At 35.3% G+C, this 25,067-nt stretch overlaps 4 protein-coding genes across 4 annotated transcripts in view; 1 reads left to right on the top strand and 3 right to left on the bottom strand.

Moving 5' to 3' along the window:
- Positions 1-1,557: 1,557 nt before the first annotated feature.
- LOC103512066 (protein starmaker-like) lies at positions 1,558-5,831 on the bottom strand. Its single transcript, XM_026825646.1, has 4 exons — positions 5,679-5,831; positions 4,814-5,563; positions 3,752-4,521; positions 1,558-2,329 (listed from the first exon to the last, which is right to left on the bottom strand). Exons 1-4 carry the CDS (start codon positions 5,829-5,831, stop codon positions 1,558-1,560), a joined length of 2,445 nt encoding a protein of 814 aa, XP_026681447.1.
- Positions 5,832-5,884: 53 nt separating this feature from the next.
- On the bottom strand, positions 5,885-8,538 carry LOC103512065 (protein starmaker-like). The gene is made up of 3 exons (XM_026825645.1): positions 8,418-8,538; positions 8,082-8,372; positions 5,885-8,046 (listed from the first exon to the last, which is right to left on the bottom strand). Exons 1-3 carry the CDS (start codon positions 8,536-8,538, stop codon positions 5,885-5,887), a joined length of 2,574 nt encoding a protein of 857 aa, XP_026681446.1.
- A 2,114-nt stretch (positions 8,539-10,652) lies between these two features.
- The window catches only part of LOC103512064 (protein ABHD18), a 16,571-nt gene continuing 2,156 nt past the window's right edge, over positions 10,653-25,067 (bottom strand). The window contains exons 4-14 of the mRNA XM_026825644.1: positions 23,793-23,905; positions 23,254-23,349; positions 21,471-21,594; positions 20,593-20,788; positions 17,109-17,228; positions 16,877-17,070; positions 16,315-16,510; positions 15,799-15,807; positions 13,397-13,631; positions 12,387-12,439; positions 10,653-11,446 (exon numbers count right to left, since the gene is read on the bottom strand). Coding sequence (XP_026681445.1) covers positions 11,424-11,446; positions 12,387-12,439; positions 13,397-13,631; positions 15,799-15,807; positions 16,315-16,510; positions 16,877-17,070; positions 17,109-17,228; positions 20,593-20,788; positions 21,471-21,594; positions 23,254-23,349; positions 23,793-23,905 — 1,359 coding nt within the window. The 3' untranslated portion in view covers positions 10,653-11,423. The remainder of the gene's footprint in view (positions 11,447-12,386; positions 12,440-13,396; positions 13,632-15,798; positions 15,808-16,314; positions 16,511-16,876; positions 17,071-17,108; positions 17,229-20,592; positions 20,789-21,470; positions 21,595-23,253; positions 23,350-23,792; positions 23,906-25,067) is intronic.
- LOC113468603 lies at positions 21,672-22,789 on the top strand. Its single transcript, XM_026825654.1, has 2 exons — positions 21,672-22,023; positions 22,651-22,789. The coding sequence occupies exons 1-2, from the start codon at positions 21,854-21,856 to the stop codon at positions 22,688-22,690; spliced, it is 210 nt and encodes a 69-aa protein (XP_026681455.1). The 5' UTR covers positions 21,672-21,853; the 3' UTR covers positions 22,691-22,789.

The following is a 25,067-nucleotide window of genomic DNA, read 5'->3' as shown; positions in this document are numbered from 1 at the left end:
TGAAATGTGGAAATTGATTGCAAAGGAGGCACTTAATGATGCTGTGATAGGTATCCAGGGAAGTTGTAAAAAAGCTGCTTTATACAAAAAAAAAAATCATGATTTTTTTTCATTTAGTTTTGGTAGGTAACTAGCTATAGGACTCCAACGTGCAAGGTAGGTAGATATAGGTACTGTTGTATATTTCATGGAGTGAAACATTCAAACTTCTTCTTGCCAGTCTAGTTAGCTTGGAAGGTAGCGCGTTCCTATTCCTAATATTCTACCATCTAGATCTCCATGTAAAGTATGCATCAGCGATCACTAATTAACTGTTAGTTAATTGATAATTACCTATAAGTAACTATAAATAATAGGTACCTCCATATAATAATAGAATAGTAGGTATATAGAGCACCCAATGTCTAGGTATAGCGTGGTGGTCAAGGCCCTGTCCTGGTAATTGGGACAGCGCGGGTTTGAATCAAAATCGAATATTTTTTTTTCGGTAGGACTGAGCCCAAATTAAATGATTAAAATATGTCCTATATGTACTTACTAAAAAGTTCGCCATATTTAATCCAAAATGGAAAAACCATCAGGTAGTTCTTGGAGTTACAACTTAGAATTCACATCGGTCTTTCATTAAAATCCGGGCCTGCCCTATAGGTAATTATTATGAGTGTAGGTACCTAGGCGCCATATTTACCATCAGGTAGTTCTTGGAGTTACAACTTAGAATTCACATCGGTCTTTCATTAAAATCCGGGCCTGCCCTATAGGTACTTATTATGAGTGCACCTACATGTTTGAGCAGTATCAGTAGGTACCTCCATACCTACTTATTTGTGCTTAGGATCTCAGGTAGATATTATTATAGTTTTTAATTACTTGATGTTCAAGTTCAACGGTAGAAATAATGAAAAGTCTAGGTAATTTCTTGTACCTTACCGTAATTATTTATTAACCATACCTACAGAATAAGAAGTTTTTTCCCCAATAGGTTTGATAGAGGGAACTGTAACTGCTAAGGTCTTATCGTCGCGAAAGAGAAGAGAAAGGGAAGACAGGATAGGAGAAAGAACCAGCCGTTCCGAGAACGAACCTTGTTTGTTTAGGATAAAATCCGCCCCTGGCGCAAATCGAATCCGTCACCTAGCGCTAACAAGTCAGACGCGCTACCTATAGGAGAAAGAACCAGCCGTTCCGAGAACGAACCTTGTTTGTTTAGGATAAAATCCGCCCCTGGCGCAAATCGAATCTAAGTTTTTTCCCCAATAGGTTTGATAGAGGGAACTGTAACTGCTAAGGTCTTATCGTCCCGAAAGAGAAGAGAGAAGGAAGACAGGATTGGAGAAAGAACCAGCCGTTCCGAGAACGAACCTTGTTTGTTTAGGATAAAATCCGTCACCTAGCGCTAACAAGTCAGACGCGCTAGCGCGCTACCTTCCAAGCTAACTAGGTTGACAATAAGAAGTTTCAACTTGACGATTTTGCATTTAGTTTGTCCTGAAATACATAAGTCTGTTTGTTTTTTCCACCAAATTTCTTAAACAGTTGACCCGATATTGATGACATTTAATTATTGTTATCAGATTTATCTTCGGATTTATCCTTGTTATGCATATTGTCCTTGTCCTTTCCATTTAAATTATCACTTTGCTCCACAATATTATGACTTGAAGAATGTGAGTTTTCTTTGGAAGTTTTATTCTTTTTAGAACTAGTTGAGCTAAAATATTCACTGGTATTTTCATGTTCATCATTCTTATGTTCAGGTTTATCCTTATTGTCCTCAGGTTTATCCTTGTTCTGTTCAGGTTTATTTTCGGGTTTATCTTTATTGTCGTCAGGTTTAACTTCGGGTTTATCCTTGTTCTGTTCAGGTTTATCCTTATTGTCGTCAGGTTTATTTTCGGGTTTATCCTTGTTCTGTTCAGAGTTATCCTTATTGTCGTTAGGTTTATTTTCGGGTTTATCCTTGTTCTGTTCAGGTTTATCCTTATTGTCGTCAGGTTTATCTTCGGATTTATCCTTGTTATGCATACTGTCCTTGTCCTTTCCATTTAAATTATCACTTTGCTCCACAATTTTATGACTTGAAGAATGTGAGTTTTCTTTTGAAGTTTTATTCTTTTTAGAACTAGATGAGCTAAAATATTCACTGGTGTTTTTATGTTCGGGATTATCCTTATTGTTATCAGATTTATCTTCGGATTTATCCTTGTTATGCATATTGTCCTTGTCCTTTCCATTTAAATTATCACTTTGCTCCACAATTTTATGACTTGAAGAATGTGAGTTTTCTTTTCGTCCGTTCAATAATGTGGTAAGATCAAATCCCATATATCTGGGTCTCACATCCCCATTACTTTTTACATTATATCGGTTTATAGTACCTACTTGTAGTTACTCGCAAGTACCGTCCAACTAGGAAGGGACATAACTTACATTATAGGAAGTAGGAAATATTCAGTTGAAATATTTTATCTCACTGTTATTCCACACATGTCTATTGATATTTGATGGCACTTCATCAAAATCGGGCATCTGTTCGAGAGTTAACGCGGAACAAACGGCCAAACGAAGTGAAAGAAAAATCCTCACGTAAAACTTTACAGCCCATTTCGTCCGTTCAATAATGTGGTAAGATCAAATCCCATATATCTGGGTCTCACATTCCCATTACTTTTTACATTATATCGGTTTATAGTACTTGTAGTTATTGGCAAGTACCTTACAACTAGGAAGGGACATAACTTACATTATAGGAAGTAGGAAATATTCAGTTGAAATATTTTATCTTACTGTTATTCCACACATGTCTATTGATATTTGATAGCATTATCTTAATACTGATAGTTGTGATACCTAACTAGATCCTTAGATAAATAACCAATATCAGAATTTCCTTCAACTATAAACTAAACTTGGTACCAACATATTTGCTAGTATTTAGTTTTTGCCAATTTCACCAACTTATTGGATTATCAACGGAGATTTTTTGAAATAATAGTAATATTCATAGAAAAAAAAAGTAAAAAATTACAAGCTCCCTTATTTTTTTGTAAACAAACAACATAAATGTATTTTACAATTTACTAAGGAGGTAGGTAAATAGGTAATAAAAATTTATTAATGACACTTTGGAGATATTAAAATACATTAATTACATAAAAAGGACTTCGTAAAACAGCTAGTACGCTAGTAATACTAATCATTGCATACTAAGTAAAATTATCAAGATCATGTATAATAAAATAGGCCCCATGACAACATCACTTTTTTGGCTAGTTTAAGTAGGTATAGTAATATAAAAATTTGCGAAATATGAACCAAAAGCCTCTTCAAAGTATTTGCAAATATCACAGCATTACTTTTGAAAGTAGGGTTCCTGCTTAATTATAATTGATTGTTATTCTTGTTTTATTGTTAGCTACACCTAATACCAATACTCGGGATTAAGCTCATGAATTCAAGTCCGAGATAATTTAAGTCCTGATCTAAGAGTCAGAACGCGGTCTATATTTACTAACTTTTTACTAACACACTGGGTGACAAAATTAGACGAACGCTCGTATTTTTTGGTTTTTCTCAAACTGCTGTTCAGTGTTCATTTTTTTTCGGGATAACCATTATGTTATTTGCTGTAAAGTTTAAAACTTATTCCACAAGACCACATACCTACATAAGTTGTGAGTAAAAAAAGAAAAATCAAAAACAAGGATCAGTTTTGTGCTGAAAATGCATGTTTCTGGAGATAAATGTTAGCGTAACTTTTTCAGAGTTATCCTTATTGTCGTTAGGTTTATTTTCGGGTTTATCCTTGTTCTGTTCAGGTTTATCCTTATTGTCGTCAAGTTTATTTTCAGGTTTACCCTTATTGTCGTCAGGTTTATTTTGGGGTTTATATTTACTGTCGTCAGGTTTATCTTCGTGTTTATCCTTGTTCTGTTCAGGTTTATCCTTATTGTCGTCAGGTTTATCTTCAGGTTTACCCTTCTTCTGTTCAGGTTTATCCTTATTGTCGTCAGGTTTATATTCGGGTTTATCCTTGTTTTGTTCAGGTTTATCCTTATTGTCGTCAGGTTTATCTTCGTGTTTATCCTTGTTCTGTTCAGGTTTATCCTTATTGTCGTCAGGTTTATATTCGGATTTATCCTTGTTTTGTTCAGGTTTATCCTTATTCTGTTCAGGTTTATTTTCGGGTTTATCTTTATTGTCGTCAGGTTTAACTTCGGGTTTATCCTTGTTCTGTTCAGGTTTATCCTTATTGTCGTCAAGTTTATTTTCAGGTTTACCCTTATTGTCGTCAGGTTTATTTTGGGGTTTATATTTACTGTCGTCAGGTTTATCTTCGTGTTTATCCTTGTTCTGTTCAGGTTTATCCTTATTGTCGTCAAGTTTATTTTCAGGTTTACCCTTATTGTCGTCAGGTTTATTTTGGGGTTTATATTTACTGTCGTCAGGTTTATCTTCGTGTTTATCCTTGTTCTGTTCAGGTTTATCCTTATTGTCGTCAAGTTTATTTTCAGGTTTACCCTTATTGTCGTCAGGTTTATTTTGGGGTTTATATTTACTGTCGTCAGGTTTATCTTCGTGTTTATAAAAAAAAGTTCAATTTTTGGACACTTTTTAATGATCCCTCATTACATGGGGAGTATTTTAACATAGGAAGTTTTCGACCGAAAATTGGCCGCCGTGGGCGGCTCAGGCTCGGGACTTGGAATTTTTTTTTTTCTTTCAAATACGTATTTCGTAAATCTAATAGAAAGTCGTGTGATGTTCACACCAGATTTTTTTTTTTTTATAGAAACCGAATGAAAATCAAAACAAGAAGCCCGGTAAGTTTATCCTTGTTCTGTTCAGGTTTATCCTTATTGTCATCAGGTTTATTTTCGGGTTTATCCTTGTTCTGTTCAGAGTTATCCTTATTGTCGTTAGGTTTATTTTCGGGTTTATCCTTGTTCTGTTCAGGTTTATCCTTATTGTCATCAGGTTTATTTTCGGGTTTATCCTTGTTCTGTTCAGGTTTATCCTTATTGTCCTCAGGTTTATTTTCGGATTTATCCTTGTTCTGTTCAGGTTTACCCTTATTGTCGTCAGGATTATCTTCGGGTTTATCCTTGTTCTGTTCAGGTTTATTTTTGTCGTCCTTATTGTCGTCAGGTTTATTTTCAGGTTTATCCTTATTGTCGTTAGCATTATCTTCGGGTTTATCCTTGTTCTGTTCAGTTTTATTATTGTCGTCCTTATTGTCGTCAGGTTTATTTTCAGGTTTATCCTTATTGTCGTCAGGTTTATTCTCGGGTTCATCTTTACTGTCGTCAGGTTTATCTTCGTGTTTATCCTTGTTTTGTTCAGGTTTATAGTTACTGTCGTCAGGTTTATTTTGGGGTTTATCTTTACTGTCGTCAGGTTTATCTTCGTGTTTATCCTTGTTCTGTTCAGGTTTATAGTTACTGTCGTCAGGTTTATTTTGGGGTTTATCTTTACTGTCGTCAGGTTTATCTTCGTGTTTATCCTTGTTCTGTTCAGGTTTATCCTTATTGTCATCAGGTTTATCTTCGGGTTTATCCTTGTTCTGTTCAGGTTAGACTCGTCACTATTATCATGTCTTTGTAAATTTTCATGCATTTTATTTGATTTATTATTATGGTGTTCAGTTGACTGTGAACCATGCAGATCTTTTGATTTACTGTCATTTTTTCCATTGGTCTGTTTTTCACTTTGCCCATTTGTTTCTTTTTCATGATGACTATGTGACTTTTCATCATTTTGTTTTTTGATATAACTTCCTTGTGATTCGGTATCGTGCTGTCCAGAGTTATCAAGATTTTGTCTATGATCATTGTTTTTAGTCTGCCCATTTGAATCTTTGTTATGCTGTTCATTAGTTTCTTTTTCACTTTGTTTTGTCTATGATCATTGTTTTTAGTCTGCCCATTTGAATCTTTGTTATGCTGTTCATTAGTTTCTTTTTCACTTTGATTATTTGCCCATTTTGAATGATGTTCATGTAATTTTTCGCCATGATGTGTATGGGACTCAGTATTATGCTGTTTAGTTTTTCACTTTGATTATTTGCCCCTTTTGAATGATGTTCATGTAATTTTTCGCCATGATGTGTATGGGACTCAGTATTATGCTGTTTAGTTGATCTATCGACATTTTGCCTATAGTAATTACTTTTATTTTGTATATTTGATTCTTTCTCATGCTGTTCATCAGTCTCTTTTTTACTTTGATTATTTGCATCATGTCCATATGGTTTGTTATCATTTTCTCTTTGTAATTTTTCGTTGTGATGTCCATGGGATTCAGTATTATGCTGTTTAGTTGATTTATCGACATTTTGTCTCTCGTAATCACTTTCATTTTGTACATTCGATTCTTTGTCATAATGTTGATGTAAATTTTCATTATTATCTCTTGGGTTATGACTCTCGTAATCACTTTCATTTTGTACATTCGATTCTTTGTCATAATGTTGATGTAAATTTTTATTATTATCTCTTGGGTTATGACTGTGTTTATCCTTGTTCTGTTCAGGTTTATCCTTATTGTCATCAGGTTTATCTTCGGGTTTATCCTTGTTCTGTTCAGGTTTATCCTTATTATTGTCAGGTTTATCTTCGGGTTTATCCTTGATCTGTTCAGGTGTATCCTTATTGTCGTCAGGTTTATTTTCGGGTTTATCCTTGTTGTGTTCAGGTTTATTTTCGGGTTTATCTTTATATTCTTCAGGTTTATCTTCGTGTTTATCCTTGTTCTGTTCAGGTTTATCCTTATTGTTGTCAGGTTTATCTTCGGGTTTATCCTTGATCTGTTCAGGTGTATCCTTATTGTCGTCAGGTTTATTTTCGGGTTTATCCTTGTTGTGTTCAGGTTTATTTTCGGGTTTATCTTTATATTCGTCAGGTTTATCTTCGTGTTTATCCTTGTTCTGTTCAGGTTTATCCTTATTGTTGTCAGGTTTATCTTCGGGTTTATCCTTGATCTGTTCAGGTGTATCCTTATTGTCGTCAGGTTTATTTTCGGGTTTATCCTTATTGTCCTCAGGTTTATTTTCGGGTTTATCCTTGTTCTGTTCAGGTTTATCCTTATTGTCGTCAGGTTTATCCTTATTGTCCTCAGGTTGATCCTTATTATTCTCAGGTCTATCTTCAGGTTTATCCTTATTCTGTTCAGGTTTATCCTTTTTATCTTCAGGTTTATTTTTTGGTTTATCATTATGATCCTTAGGTTTATCGCCGGGTTTATCCTTATTCTGTTCAGGTTTATCCTTAATGTCTTCAGGTTTATCCTTTTTATCATCAGGTTTATCTTCATTATCTTCCGGTTTATTTTTAGGTTTATCCTTATTATCTTCAGATTTATTTTTAGGTTTATCCTTATTATCCTCAGGTCTATCTTCAGGTTTATCCTTATTCTGTTCAGGTTTATCCTCATTGTCTTCAGGTTTATCCTTATTATCCTCAGGTCTATCCTTGTTAGCTTTGGTTTTATCTTCAGGTTGATCCTTATTATTCTCAGGTTGATCTTTATTGTCATCGGGTTTATCCTTTTTATCTTCAGGTTTATCCTTATTCTGTTCAGGTCGATTCTTATCATCCTCAGGTTTATTCTCATTGTCCTCAGGTTTATTTTCAGGTCGATTCTTATCATCCTTAGGTTTATTTTCAGGTTGATCCTTATTATCCTCTGGTTTATTCTTATTGTCCTCATGTTTATTTTCAGGTTGATCCTTATCATCTTCCGGTTTATTCTTATTGTCCTCAGGTTTATTTTCAGGTTGATCCTTATTATCCTCAGGTTTATTCTTTTTATCTTCAGGTTTATCCTTGTTGTCGTCAGGTTTATCCTTATTGTCCTCAGGTTTATTTTCGTCGGGATTGTTTTCATCATTGTGTCCAGGTTCGTTTTGATCTGTCTGTTCACTTGTGTCCTTTTTAATGCGTGCAGTGTGATGGGAAACTTTACCGGTATCATCTAAAGTTTTGCGTTTTTTGTCTCTTTTCCCGATTCTTTTATTTAGTCGCTCATGTGCTGCGGTGTTATTGTGTCCTTTTTAATGCGTGCAGTGTGATGGGAAACTTTACCGGTATCATCTAAAGTTTTGCGTTTTTTGTCTCTTTTCCCGATTCTCTTATTTAGTCGCTCATGTGCTGCGGTGTTTATGTCTGATTGTTTTTCTCCTAGCACTTCACAAGCAGTCACTCCCATGTGTCCTTCATCATCAAGTAGTCTACAGCCTGGTGTATGTTCAGGATGTGTTTGTGTAGGATGTTCATTATGATAAGTAGGTTTTGGCGAACCATTGACAGCTCGTTTTATAATATTCCTAACCTTTGCTATGCTTAGAAGGGATTTGTAACTAGGTCCTGAAACTTCTGAAAGGGAATTCAGTTTAGAATTAAGAGAATGATTAACAGTACCAGTGATAGTTTGTCCTTCAGGTGATCCATCGTCATTCATTTCTCCTGAAGTTTGCTCAGCTAGAGGAAGCTCATATTGAGGCATTTCATATTCCGCGGAATTCTTTTCGTGGGAATCCATGTTGGCTTGAGTTTGAGTGGTATTTTCTAGAAGAGCGTGCAATTTTTGTGTTCCCTGTTCACTCTTCTTTTCTGAATTATTTGAAGCGCCTAAAATAAAAAGTGTTTTAGTAAAATGGACCTTTATATTATTAAGTATGAACATTCATGAATAGAAATCACAAAGAGTTTAGAGTGATTGATTATAAAAATTATTGTACAGACGACCATCAATTCTTGAACATCGATTTCCGTCAATGTCGAGACTTTTTCTGATTTTTTCTTTGTATGACTGGTGAAAATACGAGAGAAATGAAAAATATAGAATTAGTAAAGGAGGCTCCTAGTATTACTGTGGTATCAAAAAAAAAAAAAAAAAAAAAAAAAAAAAAAAAAAAAAAAAGTGAAAAAGGTATCAGTTTTGCCACAAATAATTATTTTTAATGTGGTTGTATTAATTTTCAAAGATATAATTACCTTCCTCAGGATCTTCGCCATCATTCTGGTCACCATTTTCACTTGGTTTAGAATTAGATGACTCACTTTTATCAACTAAATCCTCGTCAACATTCGCTTTCACAATGGAATGAGATTCAAATGCTTCTGAAGTTTCACTAGGATTTTCGGCATCGGTTTGTGTTAAACCATCAAGTGAGATAGATGGAAAACACGAAGCCTGGGAAACAAGAGAAATGATACAGGATGATTATTTAAATCTACAATCAAGTCATATAATAAATAAATATGAAAAATATACACAATTACACATATGTACATTTTAGGTATTCCATCTGCAGATGATTTTTTATAACAAGAGAAATGATACAGGATGATTATTTAAATCTACAATCAAGTCATATAATAAATAAATATGAAAAATATACACAATTACACATACATTTTAGGTATTCCATCTGCAGACGATTTTTTTTTTCTTCAAAGAGGTTCTACTGCACCGTTCCAAACTTTCATCACACCCTATAAACTATTAGAATAGTAAATTATTATTGGCAGACATAATAATATAGGTACTTACATGGTACGAAAATATTAGGAGTACAAGAAATGTAAACATCCATTGTAGATTCATCATGAAGGCGTGAAGCCAAAAACACTAAATGTAAATAAACAAATTAAGCACGATAAAAATTCAATATTGTAAACAAAATTAATGAAAATCCAACAAACTTATAAACAATAAATGAAAATTCACATGTGTCACGGAGATTTATAGACTGTCTACTCCGGATTTATCTCATTGTAATGTCCGTGTGATAGGATCATATTGATTATTTAGATAATTAAGTAATTGGAGCTTCAATACGGATTACAATCAATAAGTCTGGTATGAATTAGTGATATGACAGACAGGATACCAAACCAATAGCGAAAACTTCACTTGAGGACAATTCTAGCATCATACGCGTTAGTTTATTGCAATAACATTATTTTGCACAAACGTCCCTCATGGCTCAGTATTTTTGAAGAACCCAATCCAAAAAAGAAAAACTTTACTTCATCAAAATCGGGCATCTGTTCGAGAGTTAACGCGGAACAAACGGCCAAACGAAGTGAAAGAAAAATCCTCACGTAAAACTTTACAGCCCATTTCGTCCGTTCAATAATGTGGTAAGATCAAATCCCATATATCTGGGTCTCACATTCCCATTACTTTTTACATTATATCGGTTTATAGTACTTGTAGTTATTGGCAAGTACCTTACAACTAGGAAGGGACATAACTTACATTATAGGAAGTAGGAAATATTCAGTTGAAATATTTTATCTTACTGTTATTCCACACATGTCTATTGATATTTGATAGCATTATCTTAATACTGATAGTTGTGATACCTAACTAGATCCTTAGATAAATAACCAATATCAGAATTTCCTTCAACTATAAACTAAACTTGGTACCTACATATTTGCTAGTATTTAGTTTTTGCCAGTTTCACCAACTTATTGGATTATCAACGGAGATTATTTGAAATAATAGTAATATTTATAGAAAAAAAGTAAAAAATTACAAGCACCCTTATTATTTTTTTTTTTTATTTTTATTTTTGTAAACATAAATGTATTTTACAATTTACTAAGGAGGTAGGTACATAGGTAATAAAAATTTATTAATGACACTTTGGAGATATTAAAATACATTAATTACATAAAAAGGACTTCGTAAAACAGCTAGTACGCTAGTAATACTAATCATTGCATACTAAGTAAAATTATCAAGATCATGTATAATAAAATAGGCCCCATGACAACATCACTTTTTTTGGCTAGTTTAAGTAGGTATAGTAGTATAGAAATTTGCGAAATATGAACCAAAAGCCTCTTCAAAGTATTTGCAAATATCACAGCATTACTTTTGAAAGTAGGGTTTCTTCTTAATTATAGTTGATTGTTATTCTTCTTTTATTATTAGCTACACCTAATACCAATACTCAGGATTAAGCTCATGAATTCAAGTCCGAGATAATTTAAGTCCTGATCTAAGAGTCAGAACGCGGTCTATATTTACTAACTTTTTACTAATACATAGTAACAGCTAAGTGTTCTAAGGTCATAATATCAGGCTTTTATACATAGTCCACGCAAGGTTGAATGCACCGCGAAATAACCAGCAGCACGTGTTATCACAGACGGTCACCCGTCCAGATACCAACCACGCATAACGTTACTTAAGTGATCTGACGGGAACTGATGCATTTAACGTGCTATTGCTGCCAGGTTTCTTCAACCTTGCGGGATGATACCAGTAGATAAGAGATTGATACGTTCTACAGAAGAAATAATATCTTACCCTCATTGGTTAATGTTTCCCAGTTCAGATCAGACAGTGGATTTCACTGACTTATTTGAGTTTTAGCTTTAGCTTTAGGTTGAGTTTTAGATTTTGTTTCACAGGACTTGTTTCAGTTGTGGTTTCTGATTCATTTTCAATCTGGCACGGTTGAAAGCATCTCGGATCGCATTCCTAAAATCAGAAATTGAAATATTGGGGTGAACATTACACGACTTTCGTTAACCTATCGGGTTTTTACTAACTGTCACAATGGGGTCAAAATAACACCAACAGTTTTTCTACTTATGTATACCAGTAGGATGAGACTGAAAAGTTACTTTACCCTCACAGTCCAACTAAGGTCTCATCTGATGAGAGACAAACTACGGGACTGGCATACTACGACACAGACCACATGAGTCTAATGTAATACAGTCGAACCTGTCTAAGTGGGAATCCAAGGGACAGACAATTTTTTCCCACTTATCCAGGTTTCCCAATTAAAAAGTGTTCCACTTAGAGAGGTTGCAATTTTCATCGTGGGTTACTAATTTTACCGACCGAGAATTTTTTCCCACTTATCCAGGTTTCCCAGTTAAAAAGTGTCCCACTTAGAGAGGTTGCCATTTTCCTATTCCCACTTATAATAGAGGTAAATGTGAACACTGGTTTGGAGGAGCAAGAATCTGTCATTGGAAAGCATAGTAACCCTACTATGCTTTCCTACAAATTCCCACTTACAGAGGTCCGCAGAAGGCTCCGGACCTAGGAAAATGGCAACCTCTCCCACTTACAGAGGCTCGATTTTCCCACTTAAACAGGTTTTTCAGTAAAAAACGAAGGGGCCACGATTTTTTTCCCAGTTATCCAGGTTTCCTAGTTAGACGAGTCCCACTTAGACAGGTTCGACTGTAGTTGTTCCATTGCTACCAAATAAAAAGAGCGATGAAAAAGTGTTTGCTAGGAAAATAACCCAAACTTTATTCCTGACGATCTCTAAAAACAACATAACATACAATATACATACTTGATTGATAACAAGTTTTAGATTTTGTTTCACAGGACTTGTTTCAGTTGTGGTTTCTGATTCATTTTCAATCTGGCACGGTTGAAAGCATCTCGGATCGCATTCCTAAAATCAGAAATTGAAATATTGGGGTGAACATTACACGACTTTCGTTAACCTATCGATTTTTTTACTAACTGTCACAATGGGGTCAAAATAACACCAACAGTTTTTCTACTTATGTATACCAGTAGGATGAGACTGAAAAGTTACTTTACCCCCACAGTCCAACTAAGGTCTCATCTGATGAGAGACAAACTATGGGACTGGCATACTACGACACAGACCACATGAGTCTAATGTAATACAGTCGAACCTGTCTAAGTGGGGACAGACAATTTTTTCCCACTTATCCAGGTTTCCTAGTTAAAAAGTGTTCCACTTAGAGAGGTTGCAATTTTCCTATTCCCACTCCCACTTATAGAGGTAAATGTGAAGACTGGTTTGGAGGAAGAGGAATCTGTCATCATGGGTTACTAAAATGTCACTATGCTTCTCTACAAATTCCCACTTACAGAGGTCCGCAGAAGGCTCCGGACCTAGGAAAATGGCAACCTCTCCCACTTACAGAGGCTCCGGACCGAGTATCTAGAAAAAGTCATTCCCACTTATAGAGGCTCGATTTTCCCACTTAAACAGGTTTTTCGTTTCCCACTTACAGAGGCTCCGGACCGAGTATCTAGAAAAAGTCATTCCCACTTATAGAGGCTCGATTTTCCCACTTAAACAGGTTTTTCAGTAAAAAAAAACGAAGGGGCCACGATTTTTTTCCCAGTTATCCAGGTTTCCTAGTTAGACAGGTTTCCCAGTTATCCAGGTTTCCTAGTTAGACGAGTCCCACTTAGACAGGTTCGACTGTAGTTGTTCCATTGCTACCAAATAAAAAGAGCGATGAAAAAGTGTTTGCTAGGAAAATAACCCAAATTTTATTCCTGATGATCTCTAAAAACAACATAATATACAATATACATACTTGATTGATAACTATATTCACATTAAGAATACAGTGTTGTGCATAATCACCTGAAATCTTGCTGATGCAATAGGAAAGCCAGAACATGTCCCCCCTCCACATATCGCACCTCACACCCTGGCCATATGTCCCTCAGATCCATAACCCCCTCCTGTGGTACATAACCGTCGTCCCTGGCACAGACAGCTATGATCAGGGATGTATCTATAGGGGTGCTGAAGTTAGCTAGGTGAGTACATTGATTCATTATACCACGCATGAAGTGAAACCCTTGACGGACCTTCAAATGAAAAACTGAACGGGACGCCGGGACACCCCCTGAAATTCGGGACTGTCCCGGCCAATTCGGGACGTTTGGCAAGCCTACCTAAGTACCTATACCCAGGCAAAAAAAAGTTTCTGATAGGGACTCATAATTCCAATAAATGGCTGTTGTGGCATTGTACATAGAAATCTTGCAGATAATCCAAATAGGTAATTAAATAATTTGGATTTTTGTAGCCAATATTAAAATTAAAAAAAAAAATAAATAAATAAATGCCAAATATTGAGAAAAAGAAGCAGGGAGATGCAAAAGATGAAGTGGGAGAGAGAAAATACAGGCTAGGTATTACTTATACAGACATTTGATTAACAATGGCCAGTCATACCTCATACCCCTGACACCCTGAGTGTTCTATAAAATAAAAAAAGAAGAGGGCTTGAGGGAGAGAAGAGACTAGATACTTACATGTCCACCCATGGACAAATTAATAAATAGGTTATTTCCTATTTGTAAGATTGACATCCAATGCTGAAATAATAAATGTTATTTCCTATTTGTAAGATTGACATAGTTTATATTCGGGTTTATCCTTGTTCTGTTCAGGTTTATTTTCGGGTTTTTCTTTATTGTCGTCAGGTTTATCTTCGTGTTTATCCTTATTGTTGTCAGGTTTATCTTCGGGTTTATCCTTGATCTGTTCAGGTGTATCCTTATTGTAGTCAGATTTATTTTCGGATTAAGCTCATGAATTCAAGTCCGAGATAATTTAAGTCCTGATCTAAGAGTCAGAACGCGGTCTATATTTACTAACTTTTTACTAATACATAGTAACAGCTAAGTGTTCTAAGGTCATAATATCAGGCTTTTATACATAGTCCACGCAAGGTTGAATGCACCGCGAAATAACCAGCAGCACGTGTTATCACAGACGGTCACCCGTCCAGATACCAACCACGCATAACGTTACTTAAGTGATCTGACGGGAACTGATGCATTTAACGTGCTATTGCTGCCAGGTTTCTTCAACCTTGCGGGATGATACCAGTAGATAAGAGATTGATACGTTCTACAGAAGAAATAATATCTTACCCTCATTGGTTAATGTTTCCCAGTTCAGATCAGACAGTGGATTTCACTGACTTATTTGAGTTTTAGCTTTAGCTTTAGGTTGAGTTTTAGATCACCATTTTTGAACCAGGTGCTTTAGAAAAGAACACAGAACATTAATTTACTAGTGGTAAAAATTGGAAAAATTCTCTGGACCCTAGCCGGAACTTTTTTTAAAAAGTCCATTTTTGCCCTATAAAAGTAATGGTAAAAAAGGAACGATTTCGATTTAACGGGTTTCTTCAACCTTGCGGGATGTTTGATACGACGATACCAGTAGATAAGAGATTGATACGTTCTATAGAAGAAATAATATCTTACCCTCATTGGTTAATGTTTCCCAGTTCAGATCAGACAGTGGATTTCACTGACTAATTTGAGTTTTAGCTTTTGGTTCTGTTTGGACCACCATTTTTGAACCAGGTGCTTTAGAAAAGAACACAGAACATTAATTTACTAGTGGTAAAAATTGGAAAAATTCTCTGGACCCTAGCGGGAACTTTTTTTAAAAAGTCCATTTTTGCCCTATAAAAGTAATGGTAAAAAAGGAACGATTTCGAAAAAAAAATTGAAAAAGTTCGATGCATTTAACGGGTTTCTTCAACCTTGCGGGATGTTTGATACGACGATACCAGTAGATGAGAGATTGATACGTTCTATAGAAGAAATAATATCTTACCCTCATTGGTTAATGTTTCCCAGTTGAGATCAGTTGTAAGATTCACATCCAATGCTGAAATAATAAATGTTATTTCCTATTTGTAAGATTGACATCCAATGCTGAAATAATAAAATAATGAATAAATACGTTATTTCCTATTTGTAAGATTGACATCCAATGCTTAAATAATAAATACCTACATAGGTAATTTCCCACTTGTAAACTGTTTTTTCATGGTATCCTCAGAAAAAAATATACACTTTCTTGGGACGAGCGTTACAGAGGAGTTACATCATAAATGGTCATAACTTTTTTGCCGACCAACATCTTCAAAATCCGATAAGCTAATCTGAAAGAATAAACTTTTTCCAACACATATCTTTACTTTCCTTATCCCAAATAATAAATTGTAAGATTGACATCCAATGCTGAAATAATAAATACCTACATAGGTAATTTCCCACTTGTAAACTGTTTTTTTATGGTATGCTCAGAAAAAATATACACTTTCTTGGGACGAGCATTACAGAGGAGTTACATCATAAATGGTCATAACTTTTTTGCCGACCAATATCTTCAAAATCCGATAAGCTAATCTGAAAGAATAAACTTCTTTCCAACACATATCTTTACTTTCCTTATCCTCTTGTAAACTGTTTTTTTATGGTATGCTCAGAAAAAATATACACTTTCTTGGGACGAGCATTACAGAGGAGTTACATCATAAATGGTCATAACTTTTTTGCCGACCAATATCTTCAAAATCCGATAAGCTAATCTGAAAGAATAAACTTCTTTCCAACACATATCTTTACTTTCCTTATCCTAAACTAACGGAAGGAAAGCAATGTATTTTTCTCAAACATGAAGGAAAAGTCAATAAGCAAGCAAAATACAACCCCCGCCCTAATCTACAACCAGTACATAACTATTACCTGGTTTACTGATGGCACTCCTGTCAGTCAGGTGTCCCAGTTTGATTTGTATCTTGGTGAGCAGGTTATCTCTCTCTTGTGATGTCATAACATCCTCTAGATGTGTGCTGGTGTTATTAGATGAGGACATGGCTCCCATGTTTAGAAGACTAGATGGATAGGTACGAGCGAAATGTTCTCCTGCCTTGTATGCTTCCTGTAGTCAATAATAGATATTAAGAAATATTACCAAATACTTGAGTCAACTGTAGAAATGCCATATTGGGCCTTTCCAAGAAAATAATCAGTAAATTTACTTTGTGCTGATGATGTAGACCAAATTTAATCAAAATCAAGCAATCACAATAGCTTTTTTTTCAATATAGTTTTATTCAATAACAAACAAGTATTAGGGGTCCCTTCAAAAGATCAGTAGGACTGAAGCTCTCACAAAACAAGCAGAAAAACAAATTTGCTCTTTTTGTTTGTCCGTTGTTTGTTTGTTCAATAAATAATTTAAAACCCATCTTAGTTCCTTTTATACCTCCAAGTATACAAATTATTCCCATTCCTAGATGCTTACCCCGTCTATGATGGTCATCATTTTCTCAATCTCATCCCTGAATGTATGTTCTCTATTATATTGATCTTCCAGGAGATCCCATGGTACTGCCCCACTCAACACTCCCTCAGTGAATACACCAGATGCTGTAGACCAGGATAAACAAGGTACGAGTACCAGAGGTTTGGGCCAGTTACTGCCCCACTCAACACTCCCTCAGTGAATACACCAGATGCTGTAGACCAGGATAAACAAGGTACGAGTACCAGAGGTTTGGGCCAGTTGGTAGCTGCCAGGGAGGCCATCTGTAATGAAATGGATACTCGATGTAGTTGACACGATAGACGATACCGGCATGGCAATAGCTTGGAGGCTAGCGGCTGCCTTGTAAGTGCTAGATCGCGGGTTCGATTTCCGCCCGCGCCGAACTTTATCCCAAACAGATAAGGTTCCTGTCCTGTCTTTCTCATCTTCAATTTTGGGAGGATAAGACCTCCGGCGTTATAGTTCCCTCTTCAGTCTTCTATAAAATAGTCATGACATTCTTGTTCTACATTACAGATCTAAAAGGTATTGCTATGATATATTCACCCCAAGACTATAGCCTCATTCATAGCATATATATGATACTTATGTTTTTAAGGTAATGATGTCACTACTCATTTTACAACAATAGATCAGTTGCGCTTACTTGGGTGATATTGCAAAGTCATAGAGCAGGAAAAATGAGGACCAATGGAATTTTTCTTTTTCTTTTACAACTTCTAGATCCTAAGATAAATCAATTAAAAAAATTGTGAACTTTGATGTCACGGCATACACTCCCGTAGGTGACTATGGGGGGTGGACACACCTTTAGACATACATATGAACTACATTTCGGGCCGAATAGTTCAGTAAACTGTGTATGTTACTCATAAAAACGGCCCTTGTAAAGTTCCTAAAGGCCAAATCAGGTCCAAATTTTAATGAGCTTTCTCAACTGTTAGCTGGAAGTACGGCTGTTAAACACAGTTATTTAAGGATTTGAATACATGGATTTAATGGAAAACCATGGATAGTTAGAAATATTTACCAGAGAAACACCAACTCCTTATTAAAATTATTTAATGAACTTTTGTAGGAACGTATGTAAATACTTTGCCTGATTTGATAGTCAATACTTACACTTGACTCTCTGGTTTTCTTGTTCCGTAAAAAGGGTTCTCTAAAATTATTGATCCTATATTTGATTCTTTCAAAAGGGGTTTTGCTATTAAATTTCGCCGCCTCCAAAAATACTGAAAATATAGTAAAAATTTTTTGTAGTGAGTAGAACAATTAACGAAGTACCTACTACCTAAATAGGAAAGTAGGTAGAAGATTGAATGCTTAATAATTGAGAAAATTTAGATCAACCATGAAATTATGAATAATAGGTGCACCATAATAAATAAAAATTAACAGTTGATACCTATACCTGACTCCCGCAGGGGTTGCAGTTATTTCGACTTTTTTAAAGAGGTTTGGATAGAGGTAGGCTTGCCAAATATCCAAAACTTATTCGGGATGCGAATCCGCGAACATAATTGCCGAATCCGCGAACATAATCGCAAAATCCGCGAACAAAATCGCCAAATCCGCGACCATAATCGCCAAATCCGCGAACAAAATCGCGAAATCCGCGAACATAATCGCGAAATCCGCGAACAAAATCGCAAAATCCGCGAACATAATCGGCAAACCCGCGAACATAATCGCCAAATCCGCGAACATAATCGCCAAATCCGCGAACATAATCGCGAAATCCGCGAACAAAATCGCGAAATCCGCGAACAAAATCGCGAAATCCGCGAACATAATCGCCAAATCCGCGAACAAAATTGCCAAATCCGCGAACATAATCACGAAATCCGCGAACATAATCACGAAATCCGCGAACATCATCGCGAAATCCGCGAACAAAATCGCGAAATCCGCGAACAAAATCGCCAAATCCGCGAATGTAATCGCCAATTCCGCGAACATAATCGCCAAATCCGCGAACATAATCGCCAAATCCGCGAACATATTCGCGAAATCCGCGAACATAATCGCCAAATCCGCGAACAAAATCGCCAAATCCGCGAACAAAATTGCCAAATCCGCGAACATAATCACGAAATCCGCGAACATAATCACGAAATCCGCGAACATAATCNNNCCAATGCTGAAATAATAAATTGTAAGATTGACATCCAATGCTGAAATAATAAATTGTAAGATTGACATCCAATGCTGAAATAATAAATTGTAAGATTGACATCCAATGCTGAAATAATAAATTGTAAGATTGACATCCAATGCTGAAATAATAAATTGTAAGATTGACATCCAATGCTGAAATAATAAATTGTAAGATTGACATCCAATGCTGAAATAATAAATTGTAAGATTGACATCCAATGCTGAAATAATAAATTGTAAGATTGACATCCAATGCTGAAATAATAAATTGTAAGATTGACATCCAATGCTGAAATAATAAATTGTAAGATTGACATCCAATGCTGAAATAATAAATTGTAAGATTGACATCCAATGCTGAAATAATAAATTGTAAGATTGACATCCAATGCTGAAATAATAAATTGTAAGATTGACATCCAATGCTGAAATAATAAATTGTAAGATTGACATCCAATGCTGAAATAATAAATTGTAAGATTGACATCCAATGCTGAAATAATAAATTGTAAGATTGACATCCAATGCTGAAATAATAAATTGTAAGATTGACATCCAATGCTGAAATAATAAATTGTAAGATTGACATCCAATGCTGAAATAATAAATTGTAAGATTGACATCCAATGCTGAAATAATAAATTGTAAGATTGACATCCAATGCTGAAATAATAAATTGTAAGATTGACATCCAATGCTGAAATAATAAATTGTAAGATTGACATCCAATGCTGAAATAATAAATTGTAAGATTGACATCCAATGCTGAAATAATAAATTGTAAGATTGACATCCAATGCTGAAATAATAAATTGTAAGATTGACATCCAATGCTGAAATAATAAATTGTAAGATTGACATCCAATGCTGAAATAATAAATTGTAAGATTGACATCCAATGCTGAAATAATAAATTGTAAGATTGACATCCAATGCTGAAATAATAAATTGTAAGATTGACATCCAATGCTGAAATAATAAATTGTAAGATTGACATCCAATGCTGAAATAATAAATTGTAAGATTGACATCCAATGCTGAAATAATAAATTGTAAGATTGACATCCAATGCTGAAATAATAAATTGTAAGATTGACATCCAATGCTGAAATAATAAATTGTAAGATTGACATCCAATGCTGAAATAATAAATTGTAAGATTGACATCCAATGCTGAAATAATAAATTGTAAGATTGACATCCAATGCTGAAATAATAAATACCTACATAGGTAATTTCCCACTTGTAAACTGTTTTTTTATGGTATGCTCAGAAAAAATATACACTTTCTTGGGACGAGCATTACAGAGGAGTTACATCATAAATGGTCATAACTTTTTTGCCGACCAATATCTTCAAAATCCGATAAGCTAATCTGAAAGAATAAACTTCTTTCCAACACATATCTTTACTTTCCTTATCCTAAACTAAAGGAAGGAAAGCAATGTATTTTTCTCAAACATGAAGGAAAAGTCAATAAGCAAGCAAAATACAACCCCCGCCCTAATCTACAACCAGTACATAACTATTACCTGGTTTACTGATGGCACTCCTGTCAGTCAGGTGTCCCAGTTTGATTTGTATCTTGGTGAGCAGGTTATCTCTCTCTTGTGATGTCATAACATCCTCTAGATGTGTGCTAGTGTTATTAGATGAGGACATGGCTCCCATGTTTAGAAGACTAGATGGATAGGTACGAGCGAAATGTTCTCCTGCCTTGTATGCTTCCTGTAGTCAATAATAGATATTAAGAAATATTACCAAATACTTGAGTCAACTGTAGAAATGCCATATTGGGCCTTTCCAAGAAAATAATCAGTAAATTTACTTTGTGCTGATGATGTAGACCAAATTTAATCAAAATCAAGCAATCACAATAGCTTTTTAGAAGACTAGATGGATAGGTACGGGCGAAATGTTCTCCTGCCTTGTATGCTTCCTGTAGTCAATAATAGATATTAAGAAATATTAACAAAGACTTGAGTCAACTGTAGAAAGGCCATATTGGGCCTTTCCAAGAAAATAATCAGTAAATTTACTTTATGTGCTGATGATGTAGACCAAATTTAATCAAAATCAAGCAATCGCAATAGCCATAGTAAATACTTTATTGCACATTATTAATTAATCGAATATGGGTACAAATTGTTATCACAATCAAATGAATAAATGAAATCATAAAAAAAAAAGAGGAATGTTAGGAATAAATAAAAACGAAGGTCATCTTTTTATCACCAAAAAATATAACCTAACTTTTTGTAGGACTGAAGCTCTCACAAAACAAGCAGAAAAACAAATTTGCTCTTTTTGTTTATCCGTTCGTTTGTTTGTTCAATAAATAATTTATAACCCATCTTAGTTCCTTTTATACCTCCAAGTATACAAATTATTCCCATTCCTAGATGCTTACCCCGTCTATGATGGTCATCATTTTCTCAATCTCATCCCTGAATGTATGTTCTCTATTATATTGATCTTCCAGGAGATCCCATGGTACTGCCCCACTATTTGATTGGCTGTTGCTAGGAGACGATCTCGTGTTGTCATAGCAACAACATTCACAGATGTTTTTTGTTTACAATTTTTTAGGTACCTACCATTTTGCATTTTTTGAAAATTTGGATTTTGAGTTTTTCTCCAAATCTAGTGTTTCCTGTCCTGTGTTCTTTTGCACTTTCTCAACTTATGTAATCTGTTTGACTGTAAATTCGTTATTTAGATGTTTGATGACTTCCTAATCAACCTTCTGCTGTCTATGTGTTTCAACTTTCAACCATTGTAACCATCTGTAAAATGCAATGTGTGTCTTCACGTCTATTATCAATATTTGCTTTTTTGATGTCCTTCACTATTGTCATGACATTCTTGTTCTACATTACAGATCTAAAAGGTATTGCTATGATATATTCACCCCAAGACTATAGCCTCATTCATAGCATATCTATGATACTTATGTTTTTAAGGTAATGATGTCACTACTCATTTTGCAACAATAGATCAGTTGCGCTTACTTGGGTGATATTGCAAAGTCATAGAGCAGGAAAAATGAGGACCAATGCAATTTTTCTTTTTCTTTTACAACTTCTAGATCCCAAGATAAATCAATTTAAAAAATTGTGAACTTTGATGTCACGGCATACGCTCCCGTAGGTGATGATGTCATAATTTATGACTCCCACTTTGCTTGTTTGTGCACAAGTGTTTCTCTGTTTCTGTTTTGTATCGTTTCTGTGCTTGTTTGTTTCTGTGCATTTTGAGATGAAATCTGACGTCACAACTCTTTGAACTTTTTCATAAGAACGGCAATAATAAATTGAGTTTTCTGATGATGATGTCATAATTTATGACTCCCACTTTGCTTGTTTGTGCACAAGTGTTTCTCTGTTTCTGTTTTGAATCGTTTCTGTGCACATTTGTTTCTGTGCATTTTGAGATGAAATCTGACATCACAACTCTTTGAACTTTTTCATAAGAATGGCAATAATAAATTGAGTTTTTGACCTTTTAAAGTTACTTTTTTTGGAGTTTTGGCTTCTGAACCAGTACCTTTTTTATTGATTTTATTTCATCATGATCTGTTTTGTTTTCAGCTCGGGGATCAAGGAAAATGGTAACAGCCTTGTCAGCTGATTCTGACCTATTGAACATACAACAAGAAGAACCTGTACTTATTGAACTTATCAAGAGTAAATATTTAAAGTTCCCCAAAACATCCAAAGACCATGATGATAAAAAATATGCTTCAAATATAAATATTGTTTTCAATGACATGGTGAGAGCACAAAATTAGGATACCTACCTATTTCAGTTATTTGTATTTAACAGTGGGGAGAGAGGGATAGAGAAATGAAGAGAGGGTTGATGGAGTTTAGGTAATTCTTTAATAGCATTTCATTATCCCTGGGTTTATAAGCACATGTTATAGTCATAGTCTCTGATTCTGTTTGGATGTAATTTCCGAGCATGATCAGGGATAACATGTAACTGTAACATGATCATATGCATTTCACCCTTAAGCTGTGTCTACACTACACATGGTCTACCGGCCGTCGGTCGTCGTCCATCCACATCGATGATCGATTGACGATCGTCAACTATGGGTGGGTAATTCTTTGTTAGGATGATGAATTGTTGTTTAGTAGTGGATATGTTAAAAAAAAGTAGGTAGGTAAATAAATGATTGTGATAATAGCATTTCATTATCCCTGGGTTTATAAGCACATGTTATAGTCATAGTCTCTGATTCTGTTTGGATGTAATTTCCGAGCATGATCAAGGATAACATATAACTGTAACATGATCATATGCATTTCACCCTTAAGCTGTGTCTACACTACACATGGTCTACCGGCCGCCGGTCGTCGTCCATCCACATCGATGATCGATTGACGATCGTCAACTATGGGTGGTGGATACACCTTTAGACATACATATGAACTACATTTCGGGCCGAATAGTTCAGTAAACTGTGTATGTTACTCATAAAAACGGCCCTTGTAAAGTTCCTAAAGGCCAAATCAGGTCCAAATTTTAATGAGCTTTCTCAACTGTTAGCTGGAAGTACGGCTGTTAAACACAGTTATTTAAGGATTTGAATACATGGATTTAATGGAAAACCATGGATAGTTAGAAATATTTACCAGAGAAACACCAACTCCTTATTAAAATTATTTAATGAACTTTTGTAGGAACGTATGTAAATACTTTGCCTGATTTGATAGTCAATACTTACACTTGACTCTCTGGTTTTCTTGTTCCGTAAAAAGGGTTCTCTAAAATTATTGATCCTATATTTGATTCTTTCAAAAGGGGTTTTGCTATTAAATTTCGCCGCCTCCAAAAATACTGAAAATATAGTAAAAATTTTTTGTAGTGAGTAGAACAATTAACGAAGTACCTACTACCTAAATAGGAAAGTAGGTAGAAGATTGAATGCTTAATAATTGAGAAAATTTAGATCAACCATGAAATTATGAATAATAGGTGCACCATAATAAATAAAAATTAACAGTTGATACCTATACCTAGGCTTGCCAAATATCCAAAATGTCGATTCGGGACGCGAATCCGCGAACATAATTGCCAAATCCGCGAACATAATCGCAAAATCCGCGAACAAAATCGCCAAATCCGCGAAAATAATCGCGAAATCCGCGAAAATAATCGCGAAATCCGCAGTCTTTGAAAAAAAAAACGGACCCCATATCCCATCCGAACGGTTTGCACACTGCTTAACCGCCCCTGCCAGGGCTTAACAGTGACCCCACAGCGGCCCCGGCAGCGGCAAAGTCAAAAAGTAAAACCCCGCAAAACAAGGCCTTAAAGGCAAAAAAACGGGTCTTTTTAAGCTCCTGGCGCAAACAAAATTGAAATTTTAATCCATGGAGATATTTAGTCCTTAAACAAGAATTGAACAAAATTTAAACAGTACGAAATAGTCAAACGAGAAGGACGACGAATGGAAAATATTGCTCTTTACAACATAAATTGCGCGGACCCAAGGAACCTAAAGAAATAGGTCCCAAGCGACATAAAACAAATAGACAAAAATTATTATCCATACAATGGATAGTGGATAGCATGGGTGGATACATGTAAGCATGGATACACTAAAGCGCAATACAAGCGCCTAAACCACTAATACAACGCGCCTAAAACACGCTAATACAAGCGCTCCCCTAAACCGCTAATACAAGCGCCTAAACCGCTAATACAAAGCGCCAAAGCGCTAATGTAAGCGCCCTAAACCGGCAAAACAAGCGCCTAAAGCGCTAAAAAAGCGCCCAAAGCGCTAATACAAGCGCCTAAAGCACAATACAAGCGCCTAAACCGTTAAAACAAGCGCCTAAACGCTAATACAAGCCGCCTAAACCGCTAAAATAAGCGCCCTAAACCGCTAAATACAAGCGCCAAACCGCTAAATACAAGCGCCTAAAGCGCTAATACAAGCGCCATAAAGCGCTAATACAAGCGCCCTAAAGCGCTAGCGCCTAAAGCCTAAGACAAG

Source organism: Diaphorina citri, unplaced genomic scaffold, assembly GCF_000475195.1.
Source record: "Diaphorina citri unplaced genomic scaffold, Diaci psyllid genome assembly version 1.1 scaffold786, whole genome shotgun sequence".
In the NCBI taxonomy this organism is placed as follows: domain Eukaryota; kingdom Metazoa; phylum Arthropoda; class Insecta; order Hemiptera; family Psyllidae; genus Diaphorina; species Diaphorina citri.
This window is presented reverse-complemented; position numbering and strand designations above follow the sequence as displayed.

Bases quoted from the DNA above. Each gene is read 5' to 3' on its own strand.
- LOC103512066 (XM_026825646.1), bottom strand. From the start codon at position 5,831: ATGATCATAGACAAAATCTTGATAACTCTGGACAGCACGATACCGAAT. The intron at 5,564-5,678 runs GTAAATCAAAAG...TAACCTGAACAG, and splicing joins GACCAATGGAAAAAATGACA to AACAAGGATAAACCCGAAGA. The intron at 2,330-3,751 runs GCTAACATTTAT...TGTGAGACCCAG, and splicing joins GATAACTCTGAAAAAGTTAC to ATATATGGGATTTGATCTTA.
- LOC103512065 (XM_026825645.1), bottom strand. From the start codon at position 8,538: ATGGATTCCCACGAAAAGAATTCCGCGGAATATGAAATGCCTCAATAT. The intron at 8,373-8,417 runs GTACTGTTAATC...ATTCCCTTTCAG, and splicing joins TGAAGGACAAACTATCACTG to AAGTTTCAGGACCTAGTTAC. The intron at 8,047-8,081 runs GTAAAGTTTCCC...CGCATTAAAAAG, and splicing joins CAAAACTTTAGATGATACCG to GACACAATAACACCGCAGCA.
- LOC113468603 (XM_026825654.1), top strand. From the start codon at position 21,854: ATGCAATGTGTGTCTTCACGTCTATTATCAATATTTGCTTTTTTGATG. The intron at 22,024-22,650 runs GTAATGATGTCA...TTTTGTTTTCAG, and splicing joins ATGATACTTATGTTTTTAAG to CTCGGGGATCAAGGAAAATG.